We start from the raw sequence: 25,731 nt of genomic DNA on the forward strand, positions 1-25,731 counted from the left end.
TTAAGAGTTTTGGGAGTTAGAATAATGTCAGGAGAAATATTATGTAATTGGTTATTGGTTCCAGTTTATGTATTTTAAGTGTGTACTAGCATACCTTATTGCATAAAAGTGAAATAATCCACATTTACGGTAGCTAACGGTTGTTGGGTTTAGTACGGCGAAGTTGCTAAATTCCCACAGCACGTAAAAACACAGTAGGGAATTGTAGTTTTCAGAACTGATTCAACAAACGCAAAAAGCAGCATTCAGATAATTATATGACAAATAACGTTGAATATATTATCGGTGGATATGATATAACGTTAATAAGAACCATGGCTAGTCTCTCTCGTTAGCTTCGGGTGAGTCATTTATCTCGCTTTTGACATAGCTGACCTCATGAACTACAAACACTAACCGGAAGTAGTTAACTTAGTGTTGTCTGTGCAGAACAGGAGAGGTGAGTATTAACTAGAGAGTACAAAGGGCATGAAATAAGCAGTAGCTGTCCTGGTTATGCCACTTTCCTCTCAAAGGTTACTTTATGTAAGATAAAAACCCAAATGCAAAGCTACATACCAGGCAGCAGGTAGGCAGAAATGACCGCCGCTCCAGCTGCCTTCACGCTTCTCTCCGCGGTTATGATTGAACTTTACAGCTCGACTATCAAGTGATAGCTGGTTATGATAGTTGTGTTTTGTAACAGACATGCAGCCATAATTTATACTTGCCTCATTTTGGCAGCCTAGTATTGACAGTTTTAGACTTTCCCCTTCAGACAGGAGTAACAGAGGTTGATGGATTTCCTAGACAGGCCTGGGAAACACGTTTTTTAATCAGAACAGAATTGTTTCCCCACATTTTTCTGTTTGCACTATGTGCAAGTTTTCAGGCGCCTCTGTGCAAAGACCAAAACTAAAGACATGGGAAGGTCTGCTGTCACTTTTGGCTTTAGGAAATGGTTATGGGCACCTTCCACTGTTTTATGACACTGAAAATGCTGACAGTTAACTGAAAAACTAACAATAAATGCAATAATAAATGGGGTTTTGAGGCGTGTGTAGGTGTTGTTCTATTTCAAATTTGTGTCTCTTGGCATGTGAAGAATTTCAAAATAAAGTGAAAGTCGGGGTCAAAAAGAAAAAAAGTTTTAATGACACCATTAGAGGAAGAAAGCTTATTTTTGGTTTGATTTCTATTTTCTGTGCTTGTGTTTTTACTGGCATTGGTCTCCTTCCTCTTCTCCTCTCATCACTTTCACTTCTCTTGTCCTCATCAGATGAGACTTCCTCTTCGCTCCTGTTGTTTCTTCAGGAGTTTATTCTCTGAAAGGCAAACAACAGACCCACAGAGGCGAGGCTTGAGTGGTGCAGCGATGCGTCTGGTGCAGTTTCATCGCCATGGTGATGGAGGAAGCGTCAGAGTGGGACTGGAGCAAGGTGAGGGGCTCGGCGTGGTGGACCTGAAGGCGTTTGACCCCTCCATGCCCTCGACAATGAGGGAGCTGCTGGAGCTGGGAGAAAAAGGTCTGGAGTGTGCACAGAGGTATCAAACACAGTCATACATTCAACCATATGATTAGTAAATATCTGTCTGTTCTGACTCCACATTAGATCCTGTTTTCTTCTTCCTTAACTACACTTTCTGCTTCCCAAATCCTTGTTGCTACAACTAGATCTTCCTCATTGTCTTCTCCCTCTTCAATCAATTTTATCCCAAATCATCATGTTATTGCTAAGTCATCCTCCTCCTCTTCCTCAGAGCCCTGTCGTCAGGTCAGTGTGTGCTGGAGCGGTCAGACATCCAGCTCCTGTCTCCTGTGTTGGCCCCGGAGAAGGTCGTGTGCGTGGGTATGAACTACCGGGATCACTGCCTGGAGCAGAACGCCCCGATCCCCAAAGAGCCGATCATCTTCAGCAAATTCCCCAGCGCCATCACCGGCCCGTACGATGACATCCTTCTGCCCTCAGAGAGCCAGGTGGGAGTGAGCAGGCGAATGTCACTTTTCAATTAAAAAAGAAGGGACATAGTGCTTAACAGGAAGAAATAAGAGAATGTAATTTATTGTGCCTTCTATGTCAAGAATAGCATTGCAAAATCAATTCTGCAAGAAACAGGGAGCCAGTGGAGAGAAGCTAAAGCCAGTGGATCATGTGATCTACAGTACTGCAAAGTTTTAGATCAGTTGCAGTCCAGAAAGAGAAGATTTTCTGATGTAGTTGAACGAAGTGTTGCAGCAGGACGACGAAGTTTGAGTAATTTAACATTGTCATTTGTGAACAAACCAAAAATAGGTGTGTAGTTTGTAACTGGGGCACAGTTGTGGTGCTTCTTGTGCTGTATTTGCTTCATCTTTTGTCTGCTGAAGGAGGTGGACTGGGAGGTGGAGCTGGCCTTTGTGATTGGACGAAGAGGAAAACACATCAAGGTGAGCATCACCCGTCACCTTTGTTGCTCTACACTTTGATGCTGTGCTGAAAAATCTATTTTGATTCCACTTCCTCGCCTCTTGCTGCTCAGGAGGAAGATGCTCTCTCCCATGTGGCTGGGTTCACTGTGGCCAATGACGTCAGTGCACGCGACTGGCAGATGAGGCGCAACGGGAAGCAGTGGCTGCTGGGAAAAACGTTTGACAGCTTCTGTCCTCTCGGCCCTGCATTAGTAACCACAGACGCTGTGAAAGGTGAGACAGCACATTGGGATTTAAGATAATCTGATAAATCAGGCACTTATCTGTGTTTTGTTTGTCGGTATCACCAGTTAACTGCGATTCAATTAAAAGTGCGATTTATTTTGCTGATTGGAACTTATGATGATGGTAAATATAACTCAAAATGGATTTTTATGGTTGAAAGCATTCCTGATGAATGTACGTCATGTTATAGCACGAATTCCCACAAAGTCTTTACTACATATATTATATGAGTCTGGACAGACATGGTTGTAAACTTGACTGGTTGGTGGAGCCAAACAACTGCAAGTTTGCTGAGTCATGTGTGCAGAAATAACCGTCTAAATTTAGGTGTGCTGCTCATAATCTGCTAGTTTCAAAGAAGAAATATAAGTGACTTTATGTTTGACAGTAAGTTATCGTAACAAGTATCATTACAAATTTGTCCAAAGAAAAAATTAGTTCCAAGCACTGCTAAATTTGAAAGATTAGTCAACACTATTAACAGCAAGATGTTAATCAATCCTAGTTTGTTAAAACAATAATGGCTACTCTTATGTTACTATGTTCACCAAATGAAATTTAAGGCCTTTGCAGTACCACAAAAATGTATTTTATTTCATTTCAATCAATGAAAAAACTATATTTATTCCCACCATGTCCATGACCATGAGACAGTGAGCTCCTTCTGTAGCTAACAGTAGTGGGAGTGTTTGCTTAACGTCACTAAAAACATCAACCGTCTCTTGTATCAGTCTCACTTGTAGTTTATAGATGTAAAATGTCTCCTGACAGGCTGCAACCACATACTGAAACTCGTGTTACTGCCTACAGCAGCCAAGGAGCTGTACTCAGGATTTTTGGAATGAAACTGAAGTCCTTTTAATGTCTTCTGACATCTTTTTTGATGGAACTTAAGTGTTTTTGAAGACTTTTCCAAACCTGCAGATACTCTATTGTTCCCCCTCCAGATCCCCACAACCTGGCTGTCCGCTGTCTCGTCAATGGAGACACAGTCCAGAGCAGCAACACTGATCAGATGATCTTCAAGACTGAGGCACTGGTCGCCTGGGTCTCAAAGTACGTCCACTCGGTTCACTTTTTCTCCTCGGGATGGCGCTGTCTTTGTTTCAGAGGCATTGCGTGTTTTAACTTTCTCATTATATAGAAAACTTTGACATTTTTCTGTTTCAGTACCTCAAGCTGAGTGCAGAAATTATGCAAATCAAATCGTGTCTGAAATGAATCCACAAAAGGCGCACAGTGCCAGCAAATGGCCTCAGTTCATCACGACTTTCAGTTGAAATTACATGCATCAACTAAGACTTATCCACCAGGACTGGCACTCTTTTGCCCTAAAGCACCCTGACCAACCAGAGGTTCATCTGAGACAGAAAAGCCTCTCGGTCCCTCATCTGACTCACTGCTGACAATGCCTGTGTCCTTCTGTAACAATGGCAGTCAATGGCGCCTTTCACAGGATTTGTACATTCACTATGGTCATTTTGGGGAAGTTGTTGTTTTACATGCTCTTGCCGAATCTAAATGAGCAGACAAATCATATTGCATGATCACGAGAAAGTCACCATTTTCTACAGTCAACAGCAAGCCGTGGTCGTTCTGATGCTACTGTATCACACTTGCTCTTCCCTGCTCCTGAATCTGGGCCTCCACTATGTGCTTTTTTTCCCCTCCCATCAGGTTTGTGACGCTGACTCCAGGAGACGTGTTCCTGACAGGCACTCCTCCAGGTGTGGGCGTGTTCAGAAAGCCACCTGTCTTTCTCAAGGTGATTTCATGGGTGAAATTAAAACAAACTTGTAGAGCAGGTCCGCACACAGTGTCTGTAGGCTTTACTTCCACTTCACTTGATCAAGAGTAATAAACATAATTGTTGCGTGTACTGTTTGTATTATATGGAACAGAGTTAAAGCGTTAATCCATAAGACAATATTTCAAATCGATAGTGAGGAAGTGGTTCCCTTTAAAAGGAGTAAAGCTGTACATTTAGTGTTTTACTGTTTTCTCTTTCAGAAAGGAGATGTGGTGGAGTGCCAGATAGACCAGATAGGCTCTATAATCAACAAAGTGGTCTAAACCCTCAGACAACCTGCTGAAAACACCAACCATTAATCCATGAAGGAATATCAGATGTTAAATAAACTGACTGTTGCACACAATGAATTACTATTTCCAAAAAGCTGAATTGATATTTGCTTCTAATAGAATGTGTTTCATGATGAATGTTTTATCTATGATACTACAGTAATTGAGAGGAAGGCAAACGTGGTATTTTTACGACATGAAACGGTGTAATTATGGGACTCAACATGGTGTTTTTGCAGCTTGACCTCGGTCGTAGAGTCATCGTCATCATTCGTTGTAAAAATAGCCTCTATCAGCAGCCACCCACTCATGCTGCAGAGAAGAAACTGTCAACGTCCTTTTTCAGCATGTAAAAAATAAAAAGCATTTCTAATTATGTTGAACATCCAGGGCGATAAATAGATGAGTTTTCTAACTTAGAGGATTCAGCCACTTTCTCATAAAATGTAAACACTTTTTCAGTGATAGAAAGAACTAAATTAAAAATGTGCCGTCTTCAGAATGTGTCCCTTTCGTTGCCTGGGAGAGAATTCTTCATAATTACTTCAATCCGGGCTTTGATTCATGTATCTGCTGGCTTCGTTTTTTTTTTTTTTTTGCTGAAATCACTGAAGTGGATTTTTTCTTTTTCCACTGACCGAGACAGTTTTAGATAAATCAATTTTACAGTACATTTTACAGTAGTGTGATGAGGTGGCTCTACCTGGTAATTATGTTTTACCACTAAGTTACTTAATGTGTGAAATGATTAGGTTTAAGACTCATTACATTACATGCAGTTGGTACATTACTTAACACTGTACAATCAATTGATTAAACCACCAAACCTACAATTAATGACCTGATCTACCACCTTAGCTCCAGCCGCCCAAAAAAGTCATATGATGTGAATCTTTTCTAAATGTCAAGAGAGATAAATCCAAAGAAATTATTGAAATAAGCTAATTTGCATCATAAAAATCAAATCACTTCACCCCCCGCTGGCACATTTTTCAGAAAAAAAAAACACATTGTTCTGCACACGCTGTGTTTTCTGGCACATTATAGAAACACTAAAACTAATTTTAGCTTGCTAATACAACGGTCCTGCAATAAATCCTACTTTCATGAAGGTTATAATGTTCAGTTTTTATTGCTTTAGAGAGGTGTCGACTCAACTGTATGATCATTTTGGAGGATGTACTGCAGTTTGTGGTGCTGTTGTGCTGGGTTATAATGACAGGTGTTTCTGATATTTAGTCCACTCTCATTGGTATAAATGTGGTAGAAAAATACAAGAAACACGTCTCAGTGGTATATCACACACTTCAACAGCACCACAAACTACATCCTCCAAACTGATGCAGTTGAATCAACACCTCTCTGAAACAGTGTCAACAAAAGCTGAACATTATCACCTTCATGACTTCACAGCAGGACTGTGGTATTCAACTGCTTTGGTTTGAGATAGAGCTTTGAAAAATGAAAGATTTTTAATTTAATTTATTAATCATACTGTGTTGTTACTTGTCCGTTCAAAACCTGCTTAGAATTAGTGTGTAGTGTGGACTCGAGAGCCAGCTGTAGTGTTTGAGGCTTTAGCAGTACACCCAGTTCAACACTGGGTGGCAGTAGAGTTTCATGGTCTACGAGAGGTGATATACTGCGGCTTTAGTTTGTGGTTACAGGGAAGAAGGACAGATCGCTGTAAACTCCAAAATATTAACACCTGGCAGAAAAAAGCTGTATGTCCCGTTCAAAGCCAGGAATTGATTTGTCTGCATCTGGGTGTCAAAAGGTCTTCGACGAACGGACAAACTCTCCCCTGAGGACTGAGTCAGCACAGAAAGAGCTATACATTCAGGAAGAGAGCAAGTTAGAGTGATGAGCTGTTCAGAGGAAATTACATCCATAAAAATGAGCAGAAAATACTACTGTAAACCGGTTTTGTGTTTGTACAAGGAACAACTGCTATGTATCGAGTTAATGGTGAAATAAGCAAATTTGTTTATTGTCAGTTTGAACATTAACTTTAACTTGGGAACAACTAGAACAAGGCAGAAATAAGCTTCATGCTCACATTACAAACATCTGCGGCCTTCATTACAACATAAACATGGTCGAAACACTAGCTGCACCGAGTCCTCACAACTGATTACAGGGACTTCATAATCCTCGTCTCCTGCGGCTTTATGCTAATGCTATTACTAAAGATAAACTTAAAATCAATGTCTCATCACTGAAAAATCAAAATGCAATTAACCTAAAGGCACGAGCGTCCCGGCTCAGCATGCATCTTTTTTTTTTTAACACCGAACACAAGATTCTCTGACACTAACAGAGGATGAGGTCAGACTCCACAACAAAATAAAGCCGAGTCACGGCCTCCAGTTGTGTAGCTCAGTTAAACGCGTTAATTGTAGAGGTACTGTGAGATGAAGCGGTGCAGTTTCTGCCTGTTTTCTGACAACTGGAACAAAGGACTGACACCCAGGAAGACGCCTCCTTTCTGACGCTCCTCTGAAAGGACCTGAAGTGAAGATAAATACAGCACTGTGAGAACGCTCACAAACCACAATGCTTTTTATTCAGTAACCTTCATTTGAACGTTGTGAGCGCCAAGCTTCTCTTATCTTCAGTGGTGTTTTGTTTTTTTTTGCACAAGGCCAAAGAAAAAACACTGAAGTAATAACAGAGATAAAAACAAGACCTTCCAAAACAAAAACACTTCAATGCTGCGAAAGAAAAACAATGCTAAAGATGTTACATAAATAACACTGAACCACCTCTTATTCAATCGGCAAGGTCTGAAATAATGAGGCAAAATGAGAGAGCCGAACTTCAGACTGTGCTGTTCGTTCTCTTGTTTTACAGTTGCATAAACACTAGAAGCATTTCCCCTTTTGATTCAACCGCTAGATCTCAAACATATCTTAACATCAGGAAGTGGAATTAGGTGTCACATCCTATAGACAAGCTTGATAACGACCATTTCTAACTGATAACCTTGATAAGAAAGCTAGTAATTTTCTCATGAGATCTTTGCAGATATATAGGTCAATGATGCTCTATTTTTATAAAGGCACTGAATCCCAACCCACAGACTGACTGGGGAGACTGATGGGTGCACTTTATTGAGTTGAAAGGCTGAGTGGTGAATGGTGAGAGCAGGGAATTAGATTTTTATAGTTCTGGATTAAAAATACTAGCTATGAGTGAGCTGCTGTTATCTCAGTTGTTCTGACTAGATTAGGTGTGTTTCTCTTCATGTCTTGCCAATCAGCCATGTTGCCCATCTCCTGTTTATTATTCCTCGCTGTTGTGTGCAGAGTCAGTGCAGATGGAAATAATAGATGCTCATATTCCTATCTGCAAGACAGGCCATTTGCTGCCTTTCTTCTTGCATTGTATGAAAAACAGCTTCCACAGACTTGAAAATTGCTGCAGCTTGATAATCCATCACAATAAACAGGAAGCCTTTATCTGGACTCATCAAAGTTTCTGTTTTATCCTCGGCCCACTGAGTGTTTTCATATCACATCACCTCACAACCCACAGGAAGAAAGGCAAATATGCCACCTTACAAACATTTCCCATGTGTTCAGAATATTTATCTTGCTTAGCACTAAAGTATGATCAGCAAAATGAACAAGGAGATAGAACGACAGTGATTGTGTGTTGGGCTCTGAAGCGCTGAAGACAGGTGACCTACACTCATTTCTGTGCCTGAATGCATCCTGTGTAGAGACAGATAGAGCACTGAAGCTGCTGCTCTGCTGTGTAGACGTTGTTTAAAAGTAGCTTAAAAAGGAAATAGTAGAGGTAAACCACATGTACATCAAACCTGTACTTAAGTACACCAGCGAGCCCAGCTATGCTTTATTTAGAGGTGTCTTTGTGATCCTGCGTGGACATGTGCTGAAAGTGTATTTCAAAGTCACATAGACAACAACAGTAGGATTTTTAGTAGTTAATAGAATATCAGTATTTTCCTTTTTAAAGACCAAAATGTGAAATATGAATCACTTTGGTATGGCTCAGAGACTAAGACGAAGTGTTGCCTGTACCACATTTTTCTAATTTCTAATTTTAAATCACTTGTGTCCTTGGCCCAGTGAATTCTCTTTAAAGACTGATAACTCTGCCTCAGACCTGATTGGATATGGCTTGCTCGAGTCAGGCTCAGTTCCTCTCTTGTTGCACTTAAATCAGGTTGGATTCCTGTTGACGGTGAGCTTGAGGCTCAAAAATATTGCTGAAAAATGTTGCCAGCGTTTGACTGATGATTAGATCTGATTCAGGCTCACATGGGAACAAATTAATGGTAAAACTGAACTTATTGGGAGTTGGATGGCACCTAAACTTTTAGTCCTGAGTCGAGCTTTAATTCTCCACAGACGATTAGATGTAGACACACACACACACACACACACACACACACACACACACACACACACACACACACACACACACACACACACACACACACACACACACACACACAAAGGCTGTCACTCACCCCCAGGTCTATTAGTGTTCTAACTGCAGTGTGTGCAGCCTCCTCTGAGCAGCTCTCTGTGAGATACGGCACAAAGGCACACATGAATCAAAAGAACAGTCAGATATCCAACATAGAAAAACCAGGTCGGGATAACAGAACAAAGCCATTACTAGCGGGACTGATGGAAATGTTACACTACTATTGAAGGCTGATATTTGGGTAGTTTGTGATTGTCTTATATGTTTTTTTTAAGATGCAGAGAGCATGTGATGAGAGTAGGGGAGCTGTGTTGCGTTTCTTCTCCGCTCTCTGCTGACTTGTTACAACACAGCCTCAGTCAGTGGGAAAAAGGCAAGGTGACTAGCTTTTGAAGTTACGACACAAAGAAATACAAGATTTTTGTGCGTGTGTGTGGATGTGTGTTTCTGGGAGGGGGTGTCAGATTGAGCTCACCATAGTGCTGATTCTTCTTGCTTGCTGTGTCACACAGATGGGAGTGTATCTGAGCCACAAACTCTGCTTCTGCAGCAGCAAAGACGTGAAAAAAGGAGCCAGTTATTCCACTCAAGGCAAAGTGAGGACAGTCTGCTAAGATTAGAAATGGAGTTTTCATGGTTCGATGACATGCTATCAGACTATGTGTTTATGACTGGTGGGCAGTCCAGCAGGCCACCGCAAATGTCTTGGGATGAAGCATAAATATCACAGACATGTAGAACACTATCAGTATTAATTGCAACTCTTTTTTAGCATGAATATGCGAGCTAATGTGGTTCTTTGCTTTAAACAAGAATGTGGTCCAATACTTTTCGTCTGTATCAAATAAAAATGTTAAACATTTCAAACCAAACTTTAAGTAACAAAATGAGAGTCTTGGCAACTTGCCACAAAACACTCTTATACATACTATGCACATACTCAGCAGAGGTGTGTGTAGGAGGTCCAGCCCAGTGGCGGTCCAGCACAGCGCCCTCAGATGACCGGCTAGCATACTGCAGAAGAAGAAGAGCATCTCTGGGCACTGACTAGGTTGGCTTATCTAGAGAAGTAGACAGAGACCAAAGTGGTCAGGAATGGCAAAATGGAGGGAGGACAGAGGGAGAGCAGGAATGAAAAAACATTTTTCACTACAATGAGTCAGTTGGTCTGCTGGCCCCAGAAAGTAATACTGCTGCGGGATACAGAGGCACGGTACGATAAAAGCAACACTTGATACAGCAGCTTACTTTAATGTGGGTGTCCCAGGTTCAAATCTCAGTGCTTTGTATGTTCATGTGCACTAAAGCCTGTAAGTCAAACACACACGATATACTGCCAATTTATATTGCAGACAGAAGGGATGGACAAAATAATTGACACACCTAACAAAATAGAACAATCAAGTAAGTCCCAATAAGGACTGGACTCGACCAATGTCTCTGTAAGAACTTTAGAACATTTTCCAATTCATTTTCTTCTTTTATTCCACAGGGGATACAACAGTACCACCAGAAATGTGTAAGGATGACATGCAGTTTAATTTACTTGAAATTCTCCCCCTCTCTTGTTTCAATAGTTTTATGTCGCTTATTTCATGGGTATTTATTTCCGATGTCCTGTGGTCAGCCTTGATTGATTACGATGGGAGCACAGTAATTTTTTATGGATGAATAAACTGAACCAGTTACCTTGAACCAGTCCTCATCACAAAGCTACTTGTCCAAAAGTGTGTGGAAACGTGAACACTACACCATGTGATTGTGGAACATCTGAAACATTGGGTATCAATTTGCAGCCTCCACTCTTCTGGAAAGACTTTCCACAAGATTTTGGAGCCTGCCTGCAGGGATTTGCCCCATTTAAGCCACAAGAGCATTAGTGAGGTCAGGCAATGATGCTGGGTATTGAGGCCGGCTCACATTTGGGGTTAAAATTCATCCAAGTGCAAACTGGACTACCAAGTGGGTCCAAGTGCATACTGGACTACTGGATGCTTCTTTCATAAAGAAACCTTTCATCTGTTTCAAGGATTCCGGAGCTGGAAATATACTCCTGCTCTGCATTTATGTATACAAACATTTACAATACAGAGTTCATGGTTACACCATGGTAACTGTCAAATGGGGGGGTTCATTAAAGCCCTTTATAAATAGTTTAGCAGCGTGCAAGGAGCCATTATAATCATCTAATATGTGAATATATGGGATTTAATATTGTAGTCTGCAGCTGGTTTTGTGTTCCTCGATCATTACACAGCCATACAAAACCATTATGAAATGTAATGTCTTTAAATGGATGAATGCTCACACCACTACAGCACAGTGGACAGGCTGCAACAGACTCAGTATTAAGGGTTTCTTCTTCCACCTACACACAGAAACTCATCCTAGAGTAGTACACTTTTACACACACACACTACACTTTTTTTTTGCTCCGTTCATTTTGTTCTCCATACAAACTATTTCACAAAATGTGCATAAAGGCAGTGATATATCAATATCCAAGTTATGTTCATTCAGCGTGATACTTTGTATGGAGCTCATCCAATTTTTCAATGAGCGCTCACCATTTAGTCAAAAAGGCTAATTCAATCTGTGTTTAAACACTCATTATGTGAATGTGTAGCACTTAGAAGCTTCAATACACAGCAGAACTTTAAAATCAACAGGGAGAAAAGAGAGAGCGGTCAGAACAACAACTCATTAGCTGAGTTCTATGGGGAGCTCAAACATGTTATTATAAAAGGGCAAATCAGCAGCTATGAATAGCAGATTTTTAAAAAATGCACAAAAGAATATTGTAGCAAGTACAGAGATAAACACTAATTTCTTCGCTGGTATCAGCCCATCAGTTAGATCTGTATCAGTGTATATGTTGGAGAAGTAAAAAGAAATTACATGTCAAAGAAATGTAACTAAAAAACAGAATTACATAATTTGTCTTATACAAATACAACTGTTTATTGTCCTGCTCAGTACATATCTTGGAAAAAAATAAAGTTTTTTTTAAGCTGTAGGTCATCAGTTTTAGTGGATATAAACACAATCATATACGCCCTTGCTACCTGACGGAATATATTGCGCCTCCAATATAAAAATAAATAATTGATTACACACAAGCACAAAAACAAATAAAAAATGGAAGTGCCTTTGAAGCAACGCAGTTCTACATGACAGTGAACAAAATTACGTTTTTTTTATGTGTTTTTTGTTTATTTTCATAGTTCGATGTTGGGCTATAAATCTCTAAACTTATTATTATTGTATTACTGCCAGCCTGCTTTATGAAACCATGCTAAGCGAATTTAGCCTGGGTAGCTGATAACAGGCATAGGAGGTGGAGGTTGGGGAATGTTTTCCATTGTTTGGTACGGAGGAGTTTGCTGTCCTTGTTCAGCACCTTAGCTGAGGGCAGCAGAGCAGAGGCGTCAGGAGAGGAAGAGTGAGAGCACTGGCTGGAGAAAGTTAAAAGATTAGAGTTGAAAAGAGTAAAGCTGGCGAAACGTTGATGAGGCTCTTCCTCAGTGGACAAAGCTGAAGTTAGAGGGAGGATTGAAGAGCAGTGAGGAGGTGGCAGTGGTTTTATTGGACTAGTAAGTCAACTTGCTTGCGGCATAGATAGGCACGAAAATGTATTTGGATGTCATCTGTCGAGCTTACTGTGGCTGGTTACAGTATTCCATACATTTTCTGATAAAACAGGGTGTCAAATAATGGCTGTAACCAAAGTAAGCAAGAAAGATAATTGTGTGCACATCCAACCCCATCTGGGTAAGTGTGAGGTACGAAAGCGGCACGCAAAACAAAAGCAGAGGTCGTCCACACACTGAACAGTGCAAAAAATGTGTTATGATGCAGTGTTTCAACCTTCCTTTGGCAAGGAAACATAACAAAAAACAAACAAACAAAAAGCAGGTTGTGAAGTATACACTGACAAAAATGATACAAATGATACAAAACCCACCCATCATCCAAAATCTAAAAATCTGTTTATTTCTATAATGTGATCTTAAAATTGGAGCTGATCTGTATATGCAGCTTTTTGTTCATGTGGATGTTTGCCTGAAGCTTACATGCACTGTCATGACTCTTAAGGTTGTTGTCTCGAAGTCATGTTGCAGTCTTCTTAACTGATGCACCTGCACTTTGAACACTGGCTGTTTGATCCCTTTGGAAGTTGATTAGCTGCCTTGTGTTGCTTTAAAAAAATCACATTTAACAGTGACAACAGTAAGGCTTCTTTTAAAGCTGACACATAACTGGCATTCAAGTACATGACTCAACTGTGTAGGTGCTTTCGTCATGGAGATTTAGTTACTTCAAAGTACTTTTTCATGTGGTGTTTTTGGCATCTCTACATGCCCTTTATGCAGTCACCTTGGGAGCCATCGTTTGTAGATCAAGCCAGTGTGGAATATTTTTCCCTTCATATAACCTCCGGTGTTTCTCTAATGCATGTGAAGAAACAGGCGGGGCCCAGCAGAGCTCTTCTGTACCTTGTAGGAATGCACATCCTGCTTCTCACAGTCAGAGTCGCTGTAATAAGGGTCATCAGTGGTGGTCCAGGTCAGACAGCCCCCCCTCTTCCAGAAATCACAGATGGGAACGTCTCGGGTAATCTGCATGGGATGGAGGGTACAGACAGCAGCATGTCAGACTGCAGCTGTTTCTGTCTGGTGAGGCCATGTGTGACTGAAGTCTTTGGTCTTAAACTGAGTGTTTGAGTCTTCTGTGCACATTTTGTGTTTAATGTGTGAGTTTCATTGCAAAATAAAACATCATATCTGACACCTATTTTTACACCACAGACTGTAAACACCAAATTCCAGCAGGGACAAAAGAAGGCTCTGCACACTTATTACCTCTCCGTAACTTCAAGATCATCGTTAGTATTTATTATCTGCCTGCCTGTCATTGCTTTCAATGAGCTTATACTGTTTCTTTCTTTTTCATTGATCGACTCTGTTCTTGTTATTTTGTTTCTGTTATCTTACCAACCTGTTAAAATAGGCCTGGAACATTTTATCACCTTCTAAGTTGATGTGGCTTGTTAGCAAACAGCTGCTTATTGACACATCCAGCAGTTCCAAAGCAACGTGATCATATATTTAAGTCGTGTTTCTATCCACCTGATGAAGTCCAACATTCATTCTCTTTTAGCTCTGTTTTTGGTCTCCACCATCTCCTGAAGGAAAAACCTGGCTCTCAGTGGCTAAATGCACCATGCATGTTCATCAGCTAGTTGTTAACTGTGTCTGTTACATTGGATTTTTAGAGCTGTTTTATCTGAAAAAAACTGCCTGCTGTAGCCAAAAAGATGCTATGAGGCTGAACCAAAACTGTGAAGTTGTGGGCAAGACAGCTAAACTCTGAGCTGAAACTCACGTTACTGCTCTGTAAAGCCAATGGGAGCAGTGGGTTCAGGTAATAGTTCTCTGTAGGTTCATCACCTCAAGCAACCACTTCCACATTGTCAGAATGTATTCACAAAGTCATTTGATACATTATTATTATAAAAATGTTAATTAGAGTTGCATAAATTAAATAATTCAAATATTCCAATTATGATAAATGATAAAGGCAAGCGCTCAGTCACTAAACTTTATCAGGGAAAATGTCTGACAAAAGGGAATCCCAGAGGCCCAAATACATATGTAATCTACAAATACAACAACACTAAGACTAAAGCAATCCAAAGGGCAATCTGGAAATCAAACTGAGTCGATTGCAGAAAAAAAATGAATTTTTAATGACTGAATCATTGTTTAAGTGATTCATCACGGAAAAATGCTAAACATTCAGTGTCATACTTCACAGAACATGACATGTTTGACCAAAACAATTTAAAGAGATGGGTTGCAGGAAACTGACTTTCACTATCTTTTGTAAATGATTAATGTATTAATTACAAATAATCTACAGTGAATAAAATAATAAGAAAAACATATAAGAAATAATAAAACTACATTCACACAAATATGAATATGAATATGAAGAGTTTTTGGAGATAAAGTGCCAACCAGATCCTTTTGAATAATAAAATAAACATGAGGCAATATATTTTTCAAAACAGTGCAGCATTAAATTATGTAGTGTTTTGGAGAAAAAAAAAAAAAATCTAATTTAGCTTACTTCTTCCATAATCAGGATGCCACAGTGGACCAGACTGTCAACTGCATCCAGAGCAAAACTGTGGGACGACTGACAGGGCTGCAGAGAGAGAGAGAGAGAGAGAGAGAGAGAGAGAGAGAGAGAGAGAGAGAGAGAGAGAGAGCAAAATAGCCAGAAAGAGAGTGGGAGAAAAGGTAAGCTCACTGGTTAGGCAAGGTTAGAAGCACAAACAGCTTCAGCCCATCAAATATCCAAGCAGACAGCTGACAGAGGGCATAAGTGTGTAGTAGAGATGTAGCAGAGATCAGAGGATGAGAATGAGAGCTGGCCAGCAGGGGGATGAGAGCAGGAGTGATATTTTCGGTTGAGGAATGGGGTGAGAAACAGAGCTGTGAGCAGAAGAGACAAGAATGAGCAGCTGCTGAAATGAAAGGTGTGCCAACAGAGAAAGGAATAGCAGTTCTGGCTCAGATTCTGAGCCCTTAAAAACACACACACACACACACACACACACACACACACACACACACACACACACACACACACACACACACACACCTCACACAAGCTCTCTCTAGCAGAGATAGAGGCAGCAGAGCAAGATGAATAGCTGTTCAGCTCCATTAAACATCCATTGAATGAGAGGCACTGGGCTGTGTGTGTGTGTGTGTGTGTGTGTGTGTGTGTGTGTGAAATAAATTCAAACTCACTGGCATGAAGCCCGGAGGTAGGAGATGGCAGAGCTGCAGGGCTCTCTCAGTCAGCTCAGACTGGCAGAGCACCACATCAAACTCCATGTCATCTTTCGTCTCCTCCCCATCCACGCCGCCACTCCTCACCCGGCTGCCGACACCACTGCTGGCCACCTCACACAGCAATGAAGATACAGCACACGCTAACAACACACACACACACACACACACATAAACATTTCATCATTCGTTCTAGTTCATCATGCACATTCAGTACACACAGTGAGAAAACTGGTGTTATTAAAAGAAAACAGGTTTTGTCTTGTATCTTAGCAAAATATGTCAAAATGTGACTGTTTGGCGGAAATATGTTGCACAGTGGACACAGTCTTTGACTAAAGGATCAGTCGGTGAGATTTTGCTGATAAGATCTGGGATTTCCGCCATTCACACAAGCGTTCTCTTTATTTGTACTTTTCATCCCTATTATCCTGCTTTCATGTGCTGGTGGGAAAGTCTTGACATCCAGATTATTCATGTCCCCAAACAAGCGCTTTCACACTCCATTTAGTCACAAAACCGAACCTGGAAGACTTTCTGCTTCTTTGCGGCTGCTTCCATAAGTCGCAACAGCAAATCATATGTTTACGTCTTGTTGGTAAACCGGGCCTCAACTGATCCGTTATGGAACTCTGATTTTTATGATACGCATATTTGATTTGAATTCAGGTGCCTTTAAATTACAGTCGATCATATGGCCGACAGATTTGCGACCATACTACACAACAAAATGTCACTACCACAATATAGCTGATTTAGCTTATTTTTATGAGGTTAGCACCCATGTATTAATCTACTACACAGAGGCTTTCAGCACTACACAGCCCTACCATTTCACTTCCTATAAACCAAATTATTTTCACCTCCACCAGCAATGCTAAAGTGGGGCAACAGCAGCTATGGCTTCATCCCAGTCTGCCTGTATGTATGATGTGAAACAAAACAGAAGACATTTAAGTACAATTTAGTCAACAGACAGCTCTTGACTCAAGCATGAGCTGATTTAAGACTTTGGTGAGGATTTGGGATCTCGGTTTTCCGCCATTAGATGATTAGCATACATTTTTTATGCTGTGTCTATTATGTTGTTCCCAAATTACTGCCAAACAAGAACTGTCCAATTCTGCATGAAATTATATTCAATGCCAATGATTTGAAAATTCCCTTTCTGCAATATATATGACTGGCAGTCACAATGTGGTTAAGTTTTGGGGAAAATCATGGTTAGGGCTAAGAAAAACGCTAATGTAAACTGCTGATCTGCAACAGAAGGCAAAGTCTGATCTTTTGCCTCAAGGTTTGACTCGCCCATCAACCACCTCAAGCTCCACACCACTACTTTCTGCACCATCACTATATATCTAGGGCATCTCCTTCCTACATTGGCATTGAACAATGGCAATCAACTTAAATATTCCATATGCAGGTGGAAGGATCCAGTATCTAGGACTTTCAAAGTGTCTCCTGAGAAGAAGCACACAACGTGCTCCAATTACCATAAAGTCAAACACAGAAGATAAACAATAACTATCCTTAAACCATAGCTTGCAGGTCTGTATTTGCATGCCGAGGTTTTTCTGTTACATGTATAAATTGTACGAGTCCACACATACCTGACATTTACAATTACTTTGCATTCACAGAATGTAGCTACTAAGATGCTACATGCAAGAGTTGCACTTTATTGCATATAATCCCTCTGAGAAATGAGTGTTCACTTGGTTTTGCAGTTCATTCCAGTTGCGAGGTGGATAGTGGTGGAAAACAACCTTCCCTGGTCCAGAGTTGGTATGAGGAACTTTTAAAGCCAACCTATTCTGTGATCTGGTGTCATGCTTGTTCACACTGAACTATACTACAACTACATATAAGACCTGACCATTTCATTGAACTGTCAGCGGTGACTGCAATTTGCTGTTGAATCACATGGCGCTGTGGTAGATTTATTCTCATATTATTCTGTCTGATTTCTATGAATGACTCACTTGTTTTAGGTGAAGCAATTGATTTATCATCTCAAGACATACCAACACAAATAAAAATCAGAAGGCAATAACATACAAGAGCTGACAGAAGAAACAGTTGAAACCAGCTGAAACACTGCACTGCCACTGATGACCGGTCCTCACATCACTTGCTTCTTTTTCCATGTTCAACTGAAAAAAATCTGTGCTGGATGTACAGTACCGCAACATCACTCAAAGCTTGGTATGCCTTAAACACTAAGAATATTTAGTGCTTAAACAAGCCATGTTTCAAACTAATTTCCATGACTGACATGCCAACAGTCAGAGCCACAGCCAAGGCCTCCCACGAAAAATAAGGTGCCTGTATTACACAGGGTCTCAAGATGACATTTGGGCTTAAATGTTATAGGCAAAACTTTGTCAGTTACACAAAATAAACGCATGCAAAGTCACTCACCACCAACAGCTTCCCTAATAAAGGTGTGTTTGACAATCTGGGCCTGGAGGGTGAGGTGTAGTGTGGTAGCAAGAGAAGGACGGGGCACAATAAAAGCATCTTTCCTAGAAGGAGGGAGACATGGATGAAAAGCAGGAAAGGGCAGAAATGGAGACAGAGGTTTCACTGAAAGGGAAATTGGATTTTTGATAAGCAACACAGTTTTGCTGTACACAGCTTATCAGCGTTCTTTGTTTTTCTTTTGACAGACAGAAAACCAACCTAGATGGCACTGCAGCAATGATGAGATGAGGGGCCAGCAGAGAGAGGGAATAGTGAACAACCTCTGCTAAACTCCCCCCAAAACCGACGTCTTTGATCCTGAACAAGATTTCCTCCGTGAGCCAGGCCACGTCATGACACAGGAGAGATGCACTCACGCCCTGCGGAGGAGAAAGACGGAGTTTTGTTCCAAAATCAGACATGAGTATTAACAGTCTGGTGACATTAGTTAGAGACTGGTGGGTGTGACTCAGGAAATCACTGTCACACTCTAATAAACAAGCACCAAAACCAATTCTGTTTATGAGCCTTTTGGAGTATTGATGGATCCGTAGAGGGGCAGGGGCTCATTTTAACAGTGACAGCACCAAGGGGAAAATCGTTCAGCAAACACACAAACACAGGGATGGTGCAATTACCTTGTGGTGCCTGTACAACAAAAGACTGGCAACCAGACTGGTGGACATCACAGCCATGCAGGAGGTTGCAGCTAGAAATAGAGCACACACACACATACAGTACCAGAGGTAATGCGGAACAATTTGCATAACATCAAGAATGATTTAGGATTCAGCAGGAGTGCTTAATCCTGGACCCACAGAAGATGAGGTGGAGGATGATGGCAACGCAGAGGTCTCTCTCTGGGTGAACTGCCTCTTTGAGTTCAGATGCATAATGAGAAGAAGGAAGGAGCCACGACATCCTCCTCTGCCCATACACACCGTCAGTTCTTAAAAGAAAATTTGAGATGAGGAAAGAAGGATGTCAGGTTGAATTTACAGGAATGTTTGTGTAGATCGTCTCAACTGGTTCATACTTCCTCAAGATTTTCATGGAAGAAAATCACATTTTTTGATACTATTTCAGCCATTACCTGACCATTGGCTGCAGCACCCCTGCAACCCACAAAGATAAGCAGGTATAGCTGGATGGATGGATGGATGGATGGATGAACCTCTCTATATAGTTGTGTTCATTATTAGTGGGGCAGTCTGCCAATCCCGTACAAGGATTTAAGTTGCTTTCAAAAGCATTAGGAAGTCACAGGAAATGGTGCATGCATGCAATCTAGCAAAATCTTATCTCACAGCCTCATTGTTTACTGTTGACTGTCTGTACACTGTATCAGTGCAGCCACAGCAAGTTGATAGGTGAAGAGTTGCAGAAGACAGGCTGCACAACTCAAACAACTAAGCAAGATAACAAACTTAACAGTGTCCTGCTGTGGAAGACTACTCACGGCGTGCTCAGCATGAAGTCAGATGCAGTTGGTCATGGTCATGATGGAAAATGGCTAATTGACTGATTTTTTTTATTAAAACAAAGGTTTATTTTGACTGTAAACAGCTATACTATTTGCTCTCCCAATGTATTAAGTAGCAGCTCGCCGTTTGTTTGCTGTATTAAACCACACTTTCTGATACCACAGTAATCACAGTTTTTGCAAAGTCTTATGGATTATATCTTTAAAGAACACAGTCAGTGAACTTAACAGATCCACTGCTGGCCTTAGGCCATCAGACTGTGTTGCAGTAAACTGCATTCATTGTCAAGGGAGTTGCATAACAAATCATGTGAATCCCATTTTAACAATTTTAATTATTTGCTCCACACAAGAAAATGGAATGGTTTCATTTATTTATATATTATTTATACATTTATTTTTGTACACTCTTAATGGTCAATATGACAGCTGACTTAACACCATATTTCTGAGAATAAAAGGAATATGTATTTGTTGTTAAAATAAAACTGTAGACTGAGGCACTTTAGGTGCATAAAAGCGTATAAAATAGCAGCTTTATCACTCAAAATCGAGATGTGTGCAATACATTTTATGAGCTGTTTATCTCAAGCTATGCCGGAGTGTGTTATTTATGCATCTTAGCTGTGACTGTGTGAGAGAGACACACATTATGTCCTACAGACAGTGACGTTGTTCATCTCAAACAAGAATAAATAAACTGCGAACTCTGTAAAATAAGTGTTTGTATGTGAGGACTAATTTTCATTATGGCAGCCCTCACATTTGCTGTATTTTTTTGTACATGGGGGGAAAAAAAGGCTTCAAAAGCTGAAACTTCAGCAGTGGAGACAAACAGAATGAAGAAGCATGCCAGAGATACAGTGTTAAGTACCAGAGCATGTTAATGATGTAGACATGTACAAAGAACCAAAACTGCTCACATGCTGATAACAATCCAATCTAACTATCCCTCTCTACCTCTTTTCATCTATGGCTTGCCATCTCTTTCACTCATGCTGCTTGCCGCTCCCTCAGAAGAATTAAATATATGAAGGGAGAAGCCACTTTGCTCGTCAGAAGCCGAGCAGAGATTGAGTGAGGATGTTATTTTGCTTCTGTTATCTTTTTCGCTGGCAGACTGTGTAATGTTGATGGTAATTGGACCGAGTCTAAGAGGATGAAAACTCTCATCAGAGCCTCCATCGCATCTGTGCCAGATTCAAGCATTAGAGAAAAGTTTATCTTCAAAGTTTAAGAGAAAGTAACTTTTCAATTTCACAGATGTTAGATAAAACACAATCCAAATACGAACACCATTGTGATTTGTTCACATACAGTTTAAACACTCACTCGTGCATACAGGTATGCTCACAGGTGGTTTGATTACCTGTTGTAGAGGATAACAGGCAGCAACAGGTCCTGTAGAGGGAGCCATTCATCTACTCTGCACCTTCTTGACTCGCACATCTCCTACACACAAACACAAAAATATGGATGCACACACTCTCTAAGAGCTGCAAAGTAGCATCTCTAAATCATTCATTATTGATGCTCTGCTAAATCAAGCGAAGAAAATTATAAAAAGTTTCCATTAAAACTTTTAAATCCAACTGTTATTGCAGCCCATTCCTTTATATCATCACCATATGATAACCACTCAGTTGGCAGTATATTAGGTACACCCAGGTAAAAATAATGCAGTCTGATACAACAGTCGTTCAGTAAAGCCTACCCTCATTAAGATTGTAATATTCAGTTTTTGTTGAGACTGTTTAAGAGAGGTGAGACCATTTTGGAGGCAGCAGTTTGAGGTTCCCTGTAACTATATTCTGTTCCATTGAGAAGTATTTCTCATGCTATTCCTGGACACGCTAACTATGCTCCATAACCGGGAGCAAATGCTGGCTCTGTTCAAACAAACTTTGGCCAACAAAAAAAGATTTCAAAGCCAAACCATGCTTGAAACTTGAAAGCCATACTTATAGACAATATCCTGTGGGGCAAATGCAACTACAGCAGCCTGCAAGTGACTAGAGCTCTGATGCAAACTATCCTGCCCGTGCCAATAGGACAAATCACTCAAATACATATAGCCTTAGTAATTACAGACAAATTCTGATGGCAGTAAATATTCAGCTCAGGAAATACAATACTGTGATTCCTTTCTACAAGCACTGAGCCTGTACCATCAGTTGACCCCCGTCAGTACTGATTTTCAACATGCATTTGTTGAAGCTAATGTAGTTGGTCCACTCTCTAGGTCACTGCAATTTATGATAAGGCTTAATCTTTGCCTGTTCAACCTTGCTTGTAAAAACGGTGGTCTCAAATTTGGGGGCTGTGACCCCACAAGGGGTCCCAATATAAGTATACTGGGGTCACAAGATGGTGATTAAAGGGACAAGAAAGACAGAGGGATAAGGAAAATCTGTTCCATGAAAAAATGCATTTTTTTTCTCAAATTTTTGCATTTTTTTATTCTGAAACAGGATACTTTTACTTCTTAAGATCTCAGGGAAGGAAACGTACTGGCTGAATAAGTCTATAGGCTATAACCCATGAGGAGCTGTCATAAGTAAACATTGCTTTATTTTAAAGGGTGACAAGCCACTTCTGTAAATGATCAGCAGGTCTGTGATTATATGCTATTTCTCCTGTGCACCTTAAGAGAAAAGGGCTGAGCGAGGTGGATCCTCACACTTCCTCCCGGTCTCCTCCAGAGAAGAGACCACAGCCACTGCAACACAGAGCTTAAGCCAACCTGTGAGGATATGCAAAACACACACACACACATTCTTAGAAGTGCTACACAAAGCAAGTTAGTGATTATATCATAATAAGGCCTTGACTTTGAGATGGACATTACAGCAGCAATACAACTAATGAGGAGGATCTATGATGAGCACTAAGATAAATAGGCAGTCAGAGTGTGTGAGTATTGGAACTGTGTGCACGGTACTGAATGTGCACTATGTGAATGATGATGAATGATGAAATGATGAGGTTTGGACCTTATTAGAGCAATTAACTGAAAGCGACACCCACTCCCCAGTATCGTCTCAATGTGCAGATTACAGAGGGCAAGACTAATGGAGACTAATAGCAATCAATGTTGCTTTAAAAATGAAATGCAAACCTCAACAAATGCTGGCCAGTGAGAAGTAAGAGAGCAAAGTTGTAAAACAAGATGTTCATAGCTGTACTCTGGATCGTTACGGCAATTTTGTTTTCCCTCTATTGTAGAGGTTTGACGATGCACCCCCCACCCCAAAATCAAGACAACTCTGCCCCCTTAAATTTAAACATAACAACATAAAATAAGTTAAGATTAATCTATGGAAGTTTACTAGCAATGTACATCTGTCAGACTGATATACTTGGTAAGTGTAAGTCACAGTGAATGTAAAAATAAAAAATGTAAAATCATGTCAGTGTCTTAAGACTGTTTTGACTGTGTTATGTCTCTGAGGAACACGATTTTTTGGACGCTAAGGATTTTAATGTAGCTTAATTTCCTCCATGAACTGTGTGTGACAGCCTGTGCTGCAGCCTAAACTGCTGAATGTGTTGATAAGCAGGCCAAATCGGCGGGTCAAACTACAACTAACTTCCTGTTCTATCTAGAACATCGGCTGCACCTGTCCCTTTCACTTCATGCAGTATATTTTGCCTCTTACTCAGCGCCCCCCTCGGGAGGTGCTTTTCACAGGTTGAAAACCTCTGCTCTAAACCAAACCTGATCCCTTGCTCCTCAGGACATTACAGATGGCTCTTATTAAGTGGAATTTGTGTGTGCTTGCAAGTGTGTGTTTACACGCATCCACCTGCATGCGGGTCTTGGGCACACAGTCGTAGGAGATGCCCACAGGGACAAGACTGACATCGGGGACAGATCCCTCTTTGATGAGCTGTGTGATGCGAGCCAGCCACTGGCCACCTTGGCCAGACTCTGCTGACACACCAACACTTATCGCCTGACCCTCATGTAGCAGCTCATCTAAGAGCTGAGGAAAGAGGAAGAGGGAGAGAGAAAGATGGCAGAGACAAAGGTCTGAAAAGTCCTGGCAGTAGGGGAGCAATTAACATAAAATAACTGCCATGCATTTCTAAAATATGCATAAGCAATACAGCAAAACTGACCTCTGAGGGAATATGAAGAGGCAGGAAAACAGAGTGTGGAGGGCAGCAGACGGAGGAGAAGTCAAAATGCAGGAAGCAGGCAGGATAAAGAGCAGAAATAAAAAGGGACTGTGGGGGACACTTCATGACATTCAGAGACACTTCCCTTGCCCCAAGTACTGTTTTCCCCACACAGACAAGGAAAATTCAATTACCATTGAACAGCAGCTAAGCAGGCCTACACTCAATAAACAATAAAGGTCTATTAACATTGAAATACAACCACTAAACAAGTCTGCTTTCTCACGCACAACCAATATGCTTACTCACATAAATGGTCAATGAAAAAAATATACCACTCAGTGCGTCAGTCATAAACAACCTGTTTATGTTCCACTGTGGCTGTAGTCTGGTAGATTAATGTAAGACTGAGCTGTTTTATTGAACTGTATAGCATAATATTGATCTTAATATAGCAAGTAACTACTCCAAATGAAATACATCTTCAGGCAAACTGATACAAAGCACGAAAGAGCTCCCTTGCTAGAAACAAAGACAGGAAGATATTAATGATGAGCAGGTGTTGATCATTGCTAAAAAGCAACTCAACACAGACAGAGCATTAGGCAAAGAGTACAGAGAAGGTACAAGAGGGAAGTGTGAGGGATGCAAGAGAGGAGAGAGAGGAGGAAGTCATTACTACAGGCCATATAAATCTCCAAAATAAGGGAAAAAACAACAAATTACCTTTACTATAAAAATAGATACAACCTGCTCCGACCTGCCAAGCTCACACAATCAGACTAACCACCATTCTTGTCATTTCTCCGCCCTCTCCTCACTGCTTTGTCACCCCAGCCAACTCCAAGCTGCAATCTCTGTAGCAAAACTCAAGCCCCTTGGTAATTTTGAGAATGAATAGAGAGTGGTATGAGGCTGGGGAATGAGGGAGAGGATGAAAAGACAGGTTGTATTCTGACTGAGGAGCTGGCTGTGAAAACACACCACCATGGAGCGCAGTGAAAAGTGTGTGTATGGGAGCGAGTATAAATTGAACCGACAGCACATAGGCTAAACAGCCAAATTACAAGAACAGAACTCTTTTGCCTACCCTGCAATTGCATATAATTACCTGCTGTCTATGAAGGTTTTTTTCCATAAAATGCATCAGCAACATGTTTTCTGATTCACGGCCCAGTGCTTTCTTCCCATCAACGAGTAAACAGACTGTTTTTGGGTTCACATGCGCAGCTAATGAGGATCTGCTCCAATTGTCAGGCTGGAATGGTTTGTACCAAGAGGGTGTTTTTATGATTGGTGACTCTGAGAAAAGTGTACATGAAACCTAAATTAGCTTTTGACTGTTAAAAGGGATATCTGCATATGTGAAAACAACAGCTGAAAGCCCTCCAAGGCTCAAGAGGGAGCTTTGCAAAACATGCAGCAGTTAGTGTACTGTGTCATGTAAGTCATGTTTTAATTGGCAGTGGAGAGTACAACAATGAAACAGAAAGTTTGGGTGGTTGTTGATGGGAAGAAGTTTGCATCAACAAAAACGAACCAGAAGTTTCAATCGAGGATAACGCCTAAATTAGCTTCATGCC

At 40.8% G+C, this 25,731-nt stretch overlaps 2 protein-coding genes across 4 annotated transcripts in view; one reads left to right on the forward strand and one right to left on the reverse strand.

The window, feature by feature from the left end:
• The first annotated feature begins 243 nt into the window (after positions 1-243).
• fahd2a (fumarylacetoacetate hydrolase domain containing 2A) lies at positions 244-5,258 on the forward strand. Of its 3 annotated transcripts, none has more exons than XM_041937650.1 (8): positions 244-341; positions 1,259-1,524; positions 1,741-1,957; positions 2,348-2,407; positions 2,500-2,662; positions 3,622-3,730; positions 4,352-4,439; positions 4,685-5,258. In XM_041937650.1, exons 2-8 carry the CDS (start codon positions 1,259-1,261, stop codon positions 4,745-4,747), a joined length of 966 nt encoding a protein of 321 aa, XP_041793584.1. In that variant the 5' UTR covers positions 244-341; the 3' UTR covers positions 4,748-5,258. The 3 variants fall into 3 exon arrangements, with proteins under 3 accessions (XP_041793584.1, XP_041793585.1, XP_041793583.1); XM_041937651.1 differs by lacking the exon at positions 244-341 and adding an exon at positions 417-439; XM_041937649.1 differs by lacking the exon at positions 244-341 and adding an exon at positions 453-568.
• Positions 5,259-7,148: 1,890 nt separating this feature from the next.
• The window catches only part of gpat2 (glycerol-3-phosphate acyltransferase 2, mitochondrial), a 28,041-nt gene continuing 9,458 nt past the window's right edge, over positions 7,149-25,731 (reverse strand). The window contains exons 9-22 of the mRNA XM_041937860.1: positions 23,833-24,012; positions 22,671-22,769; positions 21,396-21,478; positions 19,362-19,492; positions 19,182-19,252; positions 18,763-18,923; positions 18,502-18,605; positions 16,036-16,220; positions 15,347-15,424; positions 13,711-13,833; positions 10,155-10,275; positions 9,690-9,758; positions 9,255-9,310; positions 7,149-7,265 (exon numbers count right to left, since the gene is read on the reverse strand). Coding sequence (XP_041793794.1) covers positions 7,149-7,265; positions 9,255-9,310; positions 9,690-9,758; positions 10,155-10,275; positions 13,711-13,833; positions 15,347-15,424; positions 16,036-16,220; positions 18,502-18,605; positions 18,763-18,923; positions 19,182-19,252; positions 19,362-19,492; positions 21,396-21,478; positions 22,671-22,769; positions 23,833-24,012 — 1,578 coding nt within the window. The remainder of the gene's footprint in view (positions 7,266-9,254; positions 9,311-9,689; positions 9,759-10,154; positions 10,276-13,710; positions 13,834-15,346; positions 15,425-16,035; positions 16,221-18,501; positions 18,606-18,762; positions 18,924-19,181; positions 19,253-19,361; positions 19,493-21,395; positions 21,479-22,670; positions 22,770-23,832; positions 24,013-25,731) is intronic.

This window comes from Chelmon rostratus, chromosome 5 (assembly GCF_017976325.1).
Source record: "Chelmon rostratus isolate fCheRos1 chromosome 5, fCheRos1.pri, whole genome shotgun sequence".
Lineage (NCBI taxonomy): Eukaryota > Metazoa > Chordata > Actinopteri > Chaetodontiformes > Chaetodontidae > Chelmon > Chelmon rostratus.

Coding starts and splice junctions, on each gene's coding strand:
- fahd2a (XM_041937650.1), top strand. CDS start 1,259: ATGAGACTTCCTCTTCGCTCCTGTTGTTTCTTCAGGAGTTTATTCTCT. Junction 1,525..1,740: donor GGTCTGGAGTGTGCACAGAG/GTATCAAACACA, acceptor CCTCTTCCTCAG/AGCCCTGTCGTCAGGTCAGT. Junction 3,731..4,351: donor CTGGTCGCCTGGGTCTCAAA/GTACGTCCACTC, acceptor CCCTCCCATCAG/GTTTGTGACGCTGACTCCAG.